General features: G+C 36.3%; 1 protein-coding gene across 1 annotated transcript in view; it reads left to right on the forward strand.

Annotated features, from left to right (window-relative positions):
- The window catches only part of LOC140231790 (uncharacterized), a 176,157-nt gene that overhangs the window by 61,070 nt on the left and 101,704 nt on the right, over positions 1-13,383 (forward strand). The window contains exons 23-27 of the mRNA XM_072311946.1: positions 1,221-1,322; positions 1,846-2,247; positions 2,998-3,102; positions 3,587-3,937; positions 12,568-12,675. Of these exons, the coding sequence (XP_072168047.1) occupies positions 1,221-1,322; positions 1,846-2,247; positions 2,998-3,102; positions 3,587-3,937; positions 12,568-12,675 (1,068 nt within the window). The remainder of the gene's footprint in view (positions 1-1,220; positions 1,323-1,845; positions 2,248-2,997; positions 3,103-3,586; positions 3,938-12,567; positions 12,676-13,383) is intronic.

The following is a 13,383-nucleotide window of genomic DNA, read 5'->3' on the forward strand; positions in this document are numbered from 1 at the left end:
GTAAGAGGTCACATGATAAGGTCAAAGGTCATTTGAGGTCATACGTTAAAGTTTACTTGCAAGACTCTCTTATCACACGTAACTCAGCACATGTTGCTACAATGGCAATCAAACAGGGGTCAACGAACTTTTAGGGCCCAATGTTAAGTTTTTAGGGCGCATTTCGTTTATGGCTCATATCTTCTGATCCCTTTGTCCGTTTGTGACCAAACTTGGATGGAAGATGTCCCTTGGGGAGGTGAAGGTCGTCACAAGGTCAAAGGTCACAAACAGGGGTCAACAAACTTTTAGGGCCCAATGTTATATTTTTAGGGCGCGTTTTGATTGTGGCTCATAACTTTTGATCCCTATGTCCGTTTGTGACCAAACTTGGACAGTAGATGTCCCTTGGGGAGTTAAAGGTCATCACAAGGTCAAAGTTCACAGAAAGGGGTCAACAAATTTTTAGGGCCCAATGTTAAGTTTTTATGGCGCGTTTCGATTATGGCTCATTACTTTTGATCACTTTGTCCGTTTGTGACCAAACTTGGATGGTAAATGTCCCTTAGGGTGTTGAAGGTTACCACAAGGTCAAATGTCATAAGCAGGTCAATTAACTTCTGGGAGTTATAAAAAATATTAATTCCTTGTACGCAAATGGGCGAGACACAATTTGGCGATTGCCGTGTTATTGTGTATTTGTTCGGTTGTAACGAAATTTCGATACAACGAAAGAAAACTGCCAGTCCCGAGGACTAAGTTATAGAGGTAGTCCGCTGTATACACCAGGGACCGCTGAAGAGTGCTACAGTGTTTTCACTGTTATGATAATACACACCTATTGTATATTGGGTTTTGATATCCTCTAAAAGCACAAAATCTCCTGTTTTGACAAAAATGTACGAGCAGATGCTTCTATTCGTTTTGCTCAATCTTATTTATCATAAGCCTTGTATTCCTTTTCATCAAAGCTGAATTTTACAAAATGTGGCTGTATGTGGTTTGATTAAATAACTAAAATGACATCGCAGTGCCAAATCACTATATTACGCTAAAATACTCAAAACTTATTGAAAGAGTACACCATAATCTCCAGTAGGATACCTCCTACTGTTGCGAATTGCAGCATATCATTGAATGTGAAATTCATTTCAAAGAATATTGGTATTGTTATAAAATTGTCCTATGATGTTAACAACAAATAGTAATGTACAGTATATAATGATTGTCTTTATTTGTAGAGTACATGTACTGCAATAATGACACAGGAGAAGCAGTTGAAGTAACCAGTCTTTGTGATGATGTGCATGACTGCTTTGTTGGCACAGACGAGAAAGATTGTGGTAAGCATACCATACACGATGTAAGCAATACTCACATTTACCAACAGAAGTATGAAAAAGACTAGTCCTATAGGTTAAAAAAAAAGTATCTCCCACGAATGAAATCATATAACCTAGGTAACCAAATATGTCTTCAATTGCGCTTATTTTCTAGTAAGGTATGTCAAAAAAGAAATATTCATTCATTGACAGACAGACATTTTCTCATTAGATTTGTGTGCATATCAATTAAACAAGAGAAATTACTCAGTTTCTTAGGATTTTGATTATCTGCTTCTGAAATATTTTGAAAACCAATATCTAAAATTTATTTTTCCGTATTCAAATATCAATATTCGTTGTAAGTCCAAGTTCAAAGCACTTTACTTTCATGTTTTACATCCATTATTTTGAGATAACTTCTCGTCATTGTTCTTTGAAATTAATTCTTCCCACCTTTATTCCATTTAAATGGTAGCTGCTCAGATACAATTTTAACGATACAATGTGTGGCTTTATGACATTCTTCATGCTTTTCATTCAGCTGAATTCTTACCACCTGGGTCGACAAGGAACCTTCTCTCCTATGATTATCCCAGACCCGTCCACGCTAATTCAAGGGTAGAGTGGACGATTTCGACATCGCCAGACTTTGGGTTTTTCATCCTGTTTGAGGAAATCAAAATCGATCAGGGTATGCTATGCGTGCACGCCATCAAAACGAGTGACTCGAGAGTCCCCGCAGACGACTTGAACGTGTGCATATCGCAATTCCAAGACACGGATCCTTCCTTGCAGGATATCTACGAAGGTCCGTATGTCTTCCCCGTGTACTCCATACCCTGGGATCGAATCAGAATCACTTTCCACAAAGACGACGTTGAAAGCCCGGACCTTTACTTCCGATTCGCGTTGAATGTTACGGCAGTGAATAACTCGGCTAGAGGTTTGATGTTTCGTGTTTTTTTTCATAGGTATATGTGAAAATGCCAGGGAATTTCTACGCAAGTATTTTAATCTTTAACGCAAGCAACACATTGTGATTGTTCTGATTGTGCACAAAAAGCAGCTCACTGACTTTCAAACCTTTCTGACAGGAAGCAAATACGCGAAGAGATGAGCACTGTGAATTCGAAATGATTCCTCATTATTTGTTTTTGAATGTAAATCCGGGTCAAAACACTCTGAAAGGAGGAAATAGGCCAGAAGTTCATTTGTTTTCGTTTATTATTTTAAAGCAAACATATAGTTTTGAAAGTTGTCATGACTATCACAACTTAGAAAAAGGTATAGGATCCTACCACTTTTTTTCTCCTTACTCCGCAAGTGGCACCAGAAAGCTGCCGATATTTTTTGACATATATTTTTTGTTTGCTTGTCAACTGATTAAACTCGAAATGGCACCAGAAATATAAACTGGCCCCACGCTTTTAAGTACATGGCGCTGGCCCTGGCAGTCAAAGTACACGCGCACACACATAGATAGGCCCTGAAATGCACTTTGTTTCGTACATACATAATCGTCTGAATATGCCATAAACATCATGCATAAATCCGTTAGGGAAATAATTTTTCCTGCTTGAGGGCATCTCTCTTATTTCGAGTAAAAATCTCTGAATCATTTGCTTTTTCTTTATACCGGGCCACTTTCTTTTAACCTCCCAAACCATTTTCCTTTTTAACCGATGTTAAAAAGAGGACGTCACGAGCTGTGGCAACGAGACAGTTGGTGTGTACCTGTCACCCACAGGCTGTGATGGCGTAAAACATTGCGAGCTCGGATTCGACGAAACCGGTTGTGGTAAGGCAACGATTATGATTTTCAATTAACGCATTGTCCAAGAAGAATGATGTGATTTGCAGAAAGAAAAATCCGCCAGATGGGAATGAGTAATCTTTATCAATTGAGCTTCAAAGCTTGCATTGCAGTTCCCCGATCTCAGTTTGGGTATATTTCATGTGTTCTCGATGTTAAATCTAACTGACATTTTGGGGATGAAGAAAGAGGCGTGCAACACTTAGGTAAACTTTAAACAAGAACTGACATTGTCATACGTCTCTTAACATTTACAGCTTACATAACATATTATATCATTGCCAGATTAACTAAAAATTCAAGCCTTCAAAAAGTACCAGATCCATAGAAAAAATACATTGTGTGGAATGATTTGTCAGACGTCTCTGAAAAAAAAATCTTATAATAAAAAAGTCAATGCATCTATCTCTCTCTCTCTCGCTCTCTCTCGTCTTCTCCGCCGCGGTGTCATACATGTCGATGATATCAGTACCGGACCAGATAACATTATCAGATGGCAACCTTTCCATCCCGCTGGTTTTCTTGGGCTATGATAGCAGTGGTTTGCCAAATTATCAGCGCACCTGGACTGTGTCGGGATCTGACGTTCTGACGTACCAAATTCAGTTCCTGGTTCTTGGAGAGGACGATGGAGATGTATTTCTCATCGGTGAAGGTATTTACGGCGATGATAGCGGCGATACTACCATCATTTTCACGTATACCTCTGGGTACACATACAACCAGATTGTCAACTCGTCAAAACAAGTGGGCTGGATTCACCTTTCAACGGATTCACAGTTTCCGCATGGCGTTTTTAGCGTGACGATATGGAACGGTGGTGAGTAAGCATTTTGAATATTCGATTGCAAAGGAAAACTGTTAATTGTAAAGCCTCTTTGGAAAACCCAAAAGGCGCATCTACACTACACAGTGAGTTTTAAAACAATGTGCTCATCTGCTAGGTAAAATTACCAGCTAACAGAGAAAGAGACAAGCAGACAAACAGACAAATCTTGGTGATATCACTTTCGGTGATACTGGCACATTTACTGTGCTGACGAGTAGATAGAAATAGGTAAGCATAATTATAGTGCAGTCTTGGTTTGGTGTGTAATAGTACTCCTACGTGTATGACTGCTGTATACGTCTCAAATGGCAATTCCGGACCAGTTAAAAGTCTGTATTTGAGAACAAAAGTATAATTCAATAAGCACAACAGTGAAAGGCTTATCCAAATCGGATAAGATGTATATATATTATGGAAAGTAGGATGTCAGGTTGATGAGGTCATCGATCGCCTCATAATTTGACTTATGACCTATAAATTGTACGCAAAATTCTGATGGTCTTCTTTGTTGTTGTTCTTCTTGTTGTTGTTTAAACGCAGTAATACCCTAGTCTACCAACCCTGGTCATCCACAAATATAACTGGCCTTAAATCTGAAGTTCTTTAGCTAGGAAAATTATTATGTTTAGGAGTCTGGCAAAAGAAAATAATTCTTTGTTTTGTTTTTTGTACATCACGTTAATAATCAGGGAAAATTGATAGATGATGACATCACCAGTTCACTTTGATATTCACAAATTTGTATCAACTGTTCCTGACCACTTGCTCTTATAAGCGAAACTTCACAATTCCACAAGAATAACTTTTAACTTTAGGTACTATCTTCTGATGTTAACCTCTTCGATTTCCCTGGATTTAGGCCCTATCCTATTTGATCAAAAATAAAAAAAAAAGTCTGCGGAATCACCTCTGTAAGGTCACTAATAAAAGTCCAGTGCTATACTGATTGCAAAGTCTTTGATTGTGTAAGCAAGCACTTAGGTCCTACAGCTGAATATTAAGTGTGTATAGTTACACCAGCGATTTTAGGGAGATTTGTGGTATAGGCCTATACATGCACTAACAGGGAGTACCACAGCTCTATTACTTCTTTCTTTGTTATGAAACTGCCACAGCACAAAATCTTTCATAGAGTCTTCATCCATAGAGGAATATCACGGTTTATCTATTTGTTCATTCATTTAATTTTTTCCGCATGGGCAACTTATACTCTCTGTTCGGTGCGACATTATGTGACTTTATGGCTCTATGTACTCGAGTACAGTAGTTATAGTCCCATCAAGATAAGACCACGGACTATCGATCATAAAATAATTGCTTGCAATCCTTGTGTTGTTGGAAAGGTACTTTGCCATCAGCTTGTCATCCGTCCAGTTGATACTTGCATATGAGCCTTTAAAGGGGAAATCCAGTCCAAAAATAAGTTAGTCTGATGAAAAGAGTAAAATCTTACGAATTTAACGGTAAAAATTTGACTGAATTCAGATGAAAAATAAGGAAGAAATGAAATTTTGCTAATTCCTGCAAAACAGGTCTTGTACAATGGATATGAATATGCAAATGACTGAGCTGACCGAGTTATAACCTCACAATTTTCCACTGATCTTGTAAAAAAAAAAAAAAATGACGAAGATTCAATGTTTCTGTCTTAGAAGTCTGTAACATGATGTTATTCCTGGTTGAATAACTTCAGAATCGTGATCAATGAGATATATCAGGATTTCAGCCTCGGGCTTAATTGCGTTGAAAAACCGGAAATTTTCAAATTTTATGTACTAACTTTATGGCAAGTTGTGAGGGGATAACATACTCACTTTGCCATTTGCATATTCAAACTGACCGTTCAAAAAACTGTTTCCTGAAATATTAACGAACCTTCAAAAATGTCATAACTTCCTTATTTTTCTCTCGATTTCGATCAAAATTTTACTGTTGAACTCGTCATAATTTACTCTTTCTTATCAGACTAACTTTTATTTGAACTGGATTTCCCCTTTAAAGGGACTGTACAGTACTGGCTGAGGTGGGGATTCATGTTTTGAACATTCCTAAGTGAGATAATGAAAAGCCTCTTATGAAATATGAAAGAGCATGTAACTTTAAAAAGGATTCAACGTTTATTTGATGAAAATTGGTTTTCAAATGGCTGAGATATCCAAAAAAGTGCTAATAATAAAAGGCGACATGCCACAACTTTATTAGGATCTCTTTGTTTCACCTTGTTTTTGGATATCTCAGCCATTTCAAAACCGATTTTCATCGAATAAACTTTTGATACCCCTTAGAACTGCATGCTCTTTGACATCACATAGAGTGATTTCTGAATATCTCGCAAAACGTTAAAAGCTAAATTCTCACCTCGACCAGAACTGTACACAACCTTTAATGCTTCCGTCGCTGTAATCTAAGACCAGCTAGGGAAGTGGCTTCCCTGGACCAGCTGTCACAGAAAGTACATGTATGTTACACATGCTACTTAAAGAAAGAGATAACTTTATACTCGTGTTGTGTTTTTATTTCTGTGTTTATATTCATTTCTATGTTTTTGATAATTACATTTAATGAAGAAGTCGTTGACCCCATGGACTGTTCTATCTAAATTGTTAAAACATGTTGTATTTGTTCAATTTCATTTCGTTTCATTTTACCTTGAATGGAAAGAAATTCGAACGCTCGGTACTTGCGCTGAAAGGTGTTGTAGCGGCTTCGATGAATCATGCTTCAACATCGATTGTAATTGTGACGAAGCTTGCGTAGATAGAGGGGACTGCTGCTGGGATTATGCTGATTATTGTTCGAGCGATCGTGAGTATCAATACTTTTAAGTGACATAAGGTAATCATAATCGATTCCTATTGAATTCAGGAAGGTGATTAAGTATTTGATCCTTCATCAACAAAGGGAACATACGTCAATCAGAAATGTTGTACCATGCAAGCGAGGAATTCAAATCAGATAAAACGTGGTCTGTTTGTCATGATCTTATAAACAGACGTGGGCAAGTAAAACACCATGTCATAAATGAGCATTATAAGTAAGGCGGTAAATGTGCTGTTTAAAATGATACGCAATTGACAAAATCATGCTTTCGAGTGTCACAATGTATGTATTCTGGCGCAGAGAGATGTTCCCACTTCCCACTTAAACGAATTCAACAAATTTGTTTTCTTTTTCTTTTGTTGAGATGGTTGAATGCCTATCAGCTCATGTTGTGGCCAGACAGGTAAAACAACAGTAGATCTAATATGCTGTATGCATCATTTCATTCACTGTATTCACTTTATGGCACACAATTTTTAAATGCTTTTCCCCCAGCAATATCGTAAAAAGCATATGCTTTGATGAACAGGTACTACGCACTCTGACTATTCAATATCAACAATCTTTACACGTACATCTGTAGCATAATTGCATGCGTTATGGATATAGCATATAGAAAGATAGTCATGAGATAAAAGCTCGACTCTTTGGCAGCCTATTTCCATGACATTATGATACTCTGAAAGAAGTGGTCCAACCTGATGCTCGTGGAATAGAGGGATGAGGAAAGAGATACAGAAAGACAAGTATATGAAGAGATGAAGTTAATAAAACCTCCCGATGCTATAGTCTTGCCAGATCAACTCGCAATACATACATGCATGTACATGGTAATTATAGATTATCGTAATATATTCGCATACTACTAGCCATGTATACAGTGTTGCTATTGACAAATTACATTGAATCATAGTTGGAAAAACCAAAACAAGAATTATGGAAGCATAGTACATAACCATGACCATAACATGGCGTATAGAAGAGCACAAGTTACCCGATGTGTATAACAAGAATAATAGACAACAGAGAGAGAGAGAGAGAGAGAGAGAGAGAAAGAGAGAGAAACACCCTGATAGAGAAGAGCAATATATAGGCACTGGCAAGTTCATTTTGCATATTCAGAATCTCGAAAACAAATACGTATAAGTTAAGTTTAAAGCAGCATAAAGAATGAATCGTCTAAGTTTCTACATAGGACATCACTGATACTGTGTGATCAGCATAAATTATTCTCAACTGTTTTTGAAAATGAATGTATGGAATTTGTTACGTAATTCGAGGGGTAATTTATTCCAAATATCTGGGTCAGCTTTTCTTGCCGATTTCAAAGCCAAAAATGTTTTGAGGTTACAGGTGCGTAGTCCCATTGCCCGCCTTTTTGGATACGAATGAATTTCTGCGTTTAGAGGAACATTAATCACGAATGAATACGGTAACAAGTTGTTGTTAAAACGAAACATGATAGTGCCTTGAAAGTCTTAAATAGAAGAAAAGTGGATAATATGTTTGATCGTAATAGCCAGCATTTAGACATATTCGAATAGCTTTCGTTTTGCAATTAAGATATAATATCAGTGGCATAACATCAAATTTGCCCATTAAGGAATGCAAGGTAAAAGAAGTGCATTATAAAGCGTGATTGAAATACAAAGACAAGAAACGTCACTACTTACATGATATTCCATAATTATGAGCAACGCAATTTACTTTACAAAGTTACTCCAACTAAGATTTTCATTATTCATAATCTAGTGGTGTTTAGTAGAAGGTTGTGGGTTTGTTTTCCTCGAGAAATACCATCTATCATCAAATTGCATTCAATATCGGTATTAATAATTTTCCTCGGATGTTTGAAATGAGCACTGGCCATGACAATCCTGTTGTAATAATGGCATGGACTTTTCGTGGCAAGAACAGTAATAATACCGCAGATTCTTTACCTATCAAAATAAGACCATAATATTATTGTTCTTCTTTTTCCTCTTGATATTATCATCACGATGATTGCTGATATTTTCTTATTGCAGTCATTGTATTATTATAAATAAGGAAAGAAAGAAATGATGTTTGATTTAACACTGTAGATTCATCTGGAAGTTTCATCACGTGGATGAACCAATAACCACTATTACAACAAACGTGGAAGATGTTACGCTCCCATGGAATATTACGTTTTTGCCGTATACAAACTGGATAACAAATCAAAGTAATACTGTAATCAAATGAAATATTTCTGTACATCATGCTACAGTCTGTACTGTCACTTCAGATAACAATATTATATAATCGGATTATAACTAATGTCGCGACGATTGCATTATGCAATTTGCCATTGATACTCCAATAAGTGATTATCCAGCAAGTCACAGCTTCAATCTCGCAATATCAACATAAATTGAAACGGAGGTGACAACAGATTGTAGCGAATAAAGTCTCTGCAAGCAGTTACACTTCCACGTCGTTAAAAAATCTGACAGGACAGTAGGTAACATACACCTAACTACAACTAAGTAAGTTGCTTCAGAGGTAGACGCATGACAGTATTCTAAGAACAAACACGTTAAAAATGCAGAAAATTCTCTGCCCATTAGATTTGACAATATCCGTGGCTTATAAAATATACTCCGTAAACCACTCTGGAACTATCCTTGAAGGTCTACAACCTTATAAATTCTCACGCTTTCCACAGACCATGACTCATTTCCTATTCATGTACGAGACATCATTCTAACAATACCCAACCAGTGCCAACAGAGAACACCTCAGACAAAACTTTACAGTAGATATTTACCGTCCTAACTGAGTTACTGTCTGTATTTATATACACACACATAATACAAAATAAGGAAATGCAATACACGTACACACTCACAGGGAATCCACCCGCCCCCTTCCCCGCGTTGCACTAATTGAACATGCTGCTACCATTTTCTACTGGGTTCCATCAGTATAGCTGAAAGTATTTTATGCAAGCACTGCATAGACAGTCCTGGAATTTGTGAGGTCTTTCCTTGCAAATGCATGCAGTGTAGCTTAACAAAGTATATTACTGTTCTATACCCATCGTACTCACTGTTGTGATGGGCAAAAAAATCTGAATTACTGCGAAAATATTTTCGAAATAAAAGGAAATGTTGTTTACATTGTAAACAGCACTAGATATATAGCTATCACGAAGGATATATTCTTGTGCCTTGAAGTATTGAAAATACGGTATATTATATGCATGTGTTTGATTCCACGTTGCAGTTTTCATGCATTAGTTTTATGACGATTTGCCTCCATATCTGAACCTATAATGGGTCAAATTGATATAAACACAAAGCTATGCAAATGCTACCAAAAATATCATCTGCCTCTTCTTTTCTTAGAATCTTCAACTTTGCTGTCTCTTCTTTTATGTACAAAGAATTTGTTCGAATAAAGTCTCCTAGCCAAGAAAATCCCTTTAAAAGAAGTCACACTCTATTCCGTACAGCTTACTATACGATTGTACTATTTTGGACTCAGTTTCTACGAACGCTTTCTAGAAATAAAATAAAGACATGGTTGTAACGTTTTTGTTTGTTTGTTTATGTTGCCTTATACAGGTGTTTCTTAAACAATGAATTCGGACCTAAAACATGAAATGGAATGCCTGACTCTCCTTGAACGAGGATAAGATAGTAAATAGTTGAAACTGAATAGTTTCGCTGTGGTCATTGCACTTTCGTGTTTTATATTGTTGTGCTACATTAAAGCTATGTATTTTTCATCTATCTCTTTCAGTGGCTGATATCAGCTTGACCTTTGGAGAAATGGCTGTTCTTCAATCACCAAATTATCCAGACCTCTACCCAAGTAATGTCGACATTGAATGGGTGATCAGGATTCTTGACAACAATTCCGTTCTCCTCCGGTTCGTCGAATTTGATATAGAGAGAGGTTATGACTTTTTAGTAATCGAGACAGGGGAATCGCCGGACGATAGAAATGAGGTCGCCACATTCCACGGCTTCGACGATGCATATGATCTTAGGTTTGTATGATATATATATATATATATATATATATATATATATATATATAGGGCCTATATACTTACGTATTCATTTGATATTTTATTGATTTATCATTAATTAATTTATTCTTTTCTTTAAACATGGTAGACTCATCATGGGCTAAGCACGGCCATTCTTAGGTGCCCTGCAACAAAACTATCTAAGTGACTCTCAGTTGTACCTCAAAATACAACAGGTATGCCGGAACTCAAAATTAGTGTAATTAGTGGAAAAACTAGAGCAGTGACAACACTGAAGATGCTATCGTTGATAATTAAGACTGTTTTATTATTATTATTATAATCATCATTATTATTACCCCCTATACGAACTTACGAACAAAACACTCATCTATATTACGTCACTCCACGACTCAGTGTTGCCTGTATCGTAGATGAGATATTTTGGTTGCTGTGGTATGCCCTTTCTTAGGAGATTGCTCTATTCCATCACTTTATAAAATGTATTCTTATGGTTTCTGTTGCAAAGTGTGTATTGTTCTCCCGATCTATATACATTTCTTTTGTACTATATTTCTCGAATTGTATTTTTGGGGTGAAATTTCTCGATAACGTGAATTGACAATAAATACTCTGTATTATATGTTACTTTTTGTTGATTGAAATAGGTGGAATCAAATTGAATTGAACAATCATGGTAGTAGTGTAGTGGTAGTAGTGTTAGTAGTATTTTCAGTAGTGGAGGTGGTGGTGGATAGTTCAGAGAATAGAGAAAAATCATTTAAAAACGCGAATGAGTCTACTGAGAAGAAGGGATATTGATAGATATTAGACCTTAAAGATAAAGAGACTCTGTTTAGTACTTAGTGATTTTATTTTTCATCATTTTCCTAGAGCATTTATATATAATATATATATATATATATATATATATATATATATATATATATATGTCTACTTTTGTTATACATTTGGTACATCACTTTTCATTCTAAGGTTAACGTGCCCGTGGCTTTGGATACATTTTACCAGCGATTACGTAGTACAAAGGACAGGATTCCATTTGGAGGTGGAAGCGGATGTACCAGGTGTTATTTCACATTCAAACTTCATAACGAGTTCTTTTTATCCTAAATAATCAATTATGATTAATCTTTACTTAGGAATGATATGAGTTGGATATGAAATCTTAATGCCACAGATTAAGTACTCATATATTTTCTATCTAATCTGAATAGTTTCTACATGATATGCATGGATTGTTTCCCACAATCAAGCGATATCAGTTATTTATTTTTTATCTAGACGCTTTATAACGGCAGGAGCAGAGTAGTAAGGTAATGGCCAGTTGGAACTGTGTGCTTGTAAGCATATCTGATATACACAGAGAAAGATCATACCGTATTGTCACTTTCTCATGTTCTTTTTCGGTCAAAGCCGACTTAAATTAAATGATGTACATGTATTCCAAAAGGAACCCTTTAAAAACTTAGCATAGACGTTGTGTTTCACATTGAGTGTTTCTATTTATCCTGCATTTTCTTTGACAAGTCTTAGGTTTCTTGTAAATTAATGTTATGTCTTAAAGTCACCTATCTAGAGCAGATCGAACTGTGATATGTTTGTAATTGCCGCATCATCTTCCTCGTCACTGTTTTAAAGTCATCATTTTGAATTATTTTGATGAACATTATTATCATCGTAATCAGGTAAAATGGTACTGGTAGATAAATGTCTACGAACATGGATGTGTTGAATACGGCTAACTCCTCCAAAATTGCCAATGACTCTGTGTTTGAAGGCTGCGGGGACGACATGACCTCCTGCCGAAGCAATTGTTTGTGCGTTTCTTCAAACGTGGTATGCGATGGCGTCGACGATTGTGGTGATTATTCTGACGAGATTTGTAGTAAGTATATTACTACCACTTTGTTTGATCTTAAAGTTTCGATAAATCCGTTTTCATTCTTTAAACCGCAATTATATATTTGTTTTTGTTATCTTATCTTCCTTTTTTTTTGGGGGGGGGGAGGTTGCTGTCAGTTAGCATCACAATTCAAAGAGATAATGTGAGTTGTGATTTATAGAAATGATGGGATGAAACTAAGTTCACCCTTTACACCTTATTTTTTATCAACTTTATATTGAGGTGATATTCTTGGCCTTTTTTTCTAGATAACCATGTTAATTGACATTGCATGAATATTTTATCCAAAAAAAAAAATGCCTTGATTTACCGACTGTATATAATGTCACACAAATTATATGAAATTATAAAGAAGCTGATTTCCCTTACATCGCCACCAAAATAAAACCCTATAAACGGTTATTCTCAATAATATACCTGCAATGTCACATTGATGTGGAGTATCAAATTATGGTAGGTCAGTCCGTGTGGTAGATACAGCATGAATTCTCTCTGAAGGAGATTTGAACCATTTTGTCAGCAAATAACGTCAGTTGTTTATGAAATACGATATGAATCTTTTTCCCTGTCGGGTGGGGACCCCTTTCAACCGGCACTGATTTCCAAGGGGGTCCAATTATTCGGAAACACACAATTTAATAACATTTATAATATCAGCGCATGATACAGTCCCCTCCCAACCCAAGGCAA

The sequence above is a fragment of the Diadema setosum genome, chromosome 8, assembly GCF_964275005.1.
Source record: "Diadema setosum chromosome 8, eeDiaSeto1, whole genome shotgun sequence".
Taxonomy (NCBI): domain Eukaryota; kingdom Metazoa; phylum Echinodermata; class Echinoidea; order Diadematoida; family Diadematidae; genus Diadema; species Diadema setosum.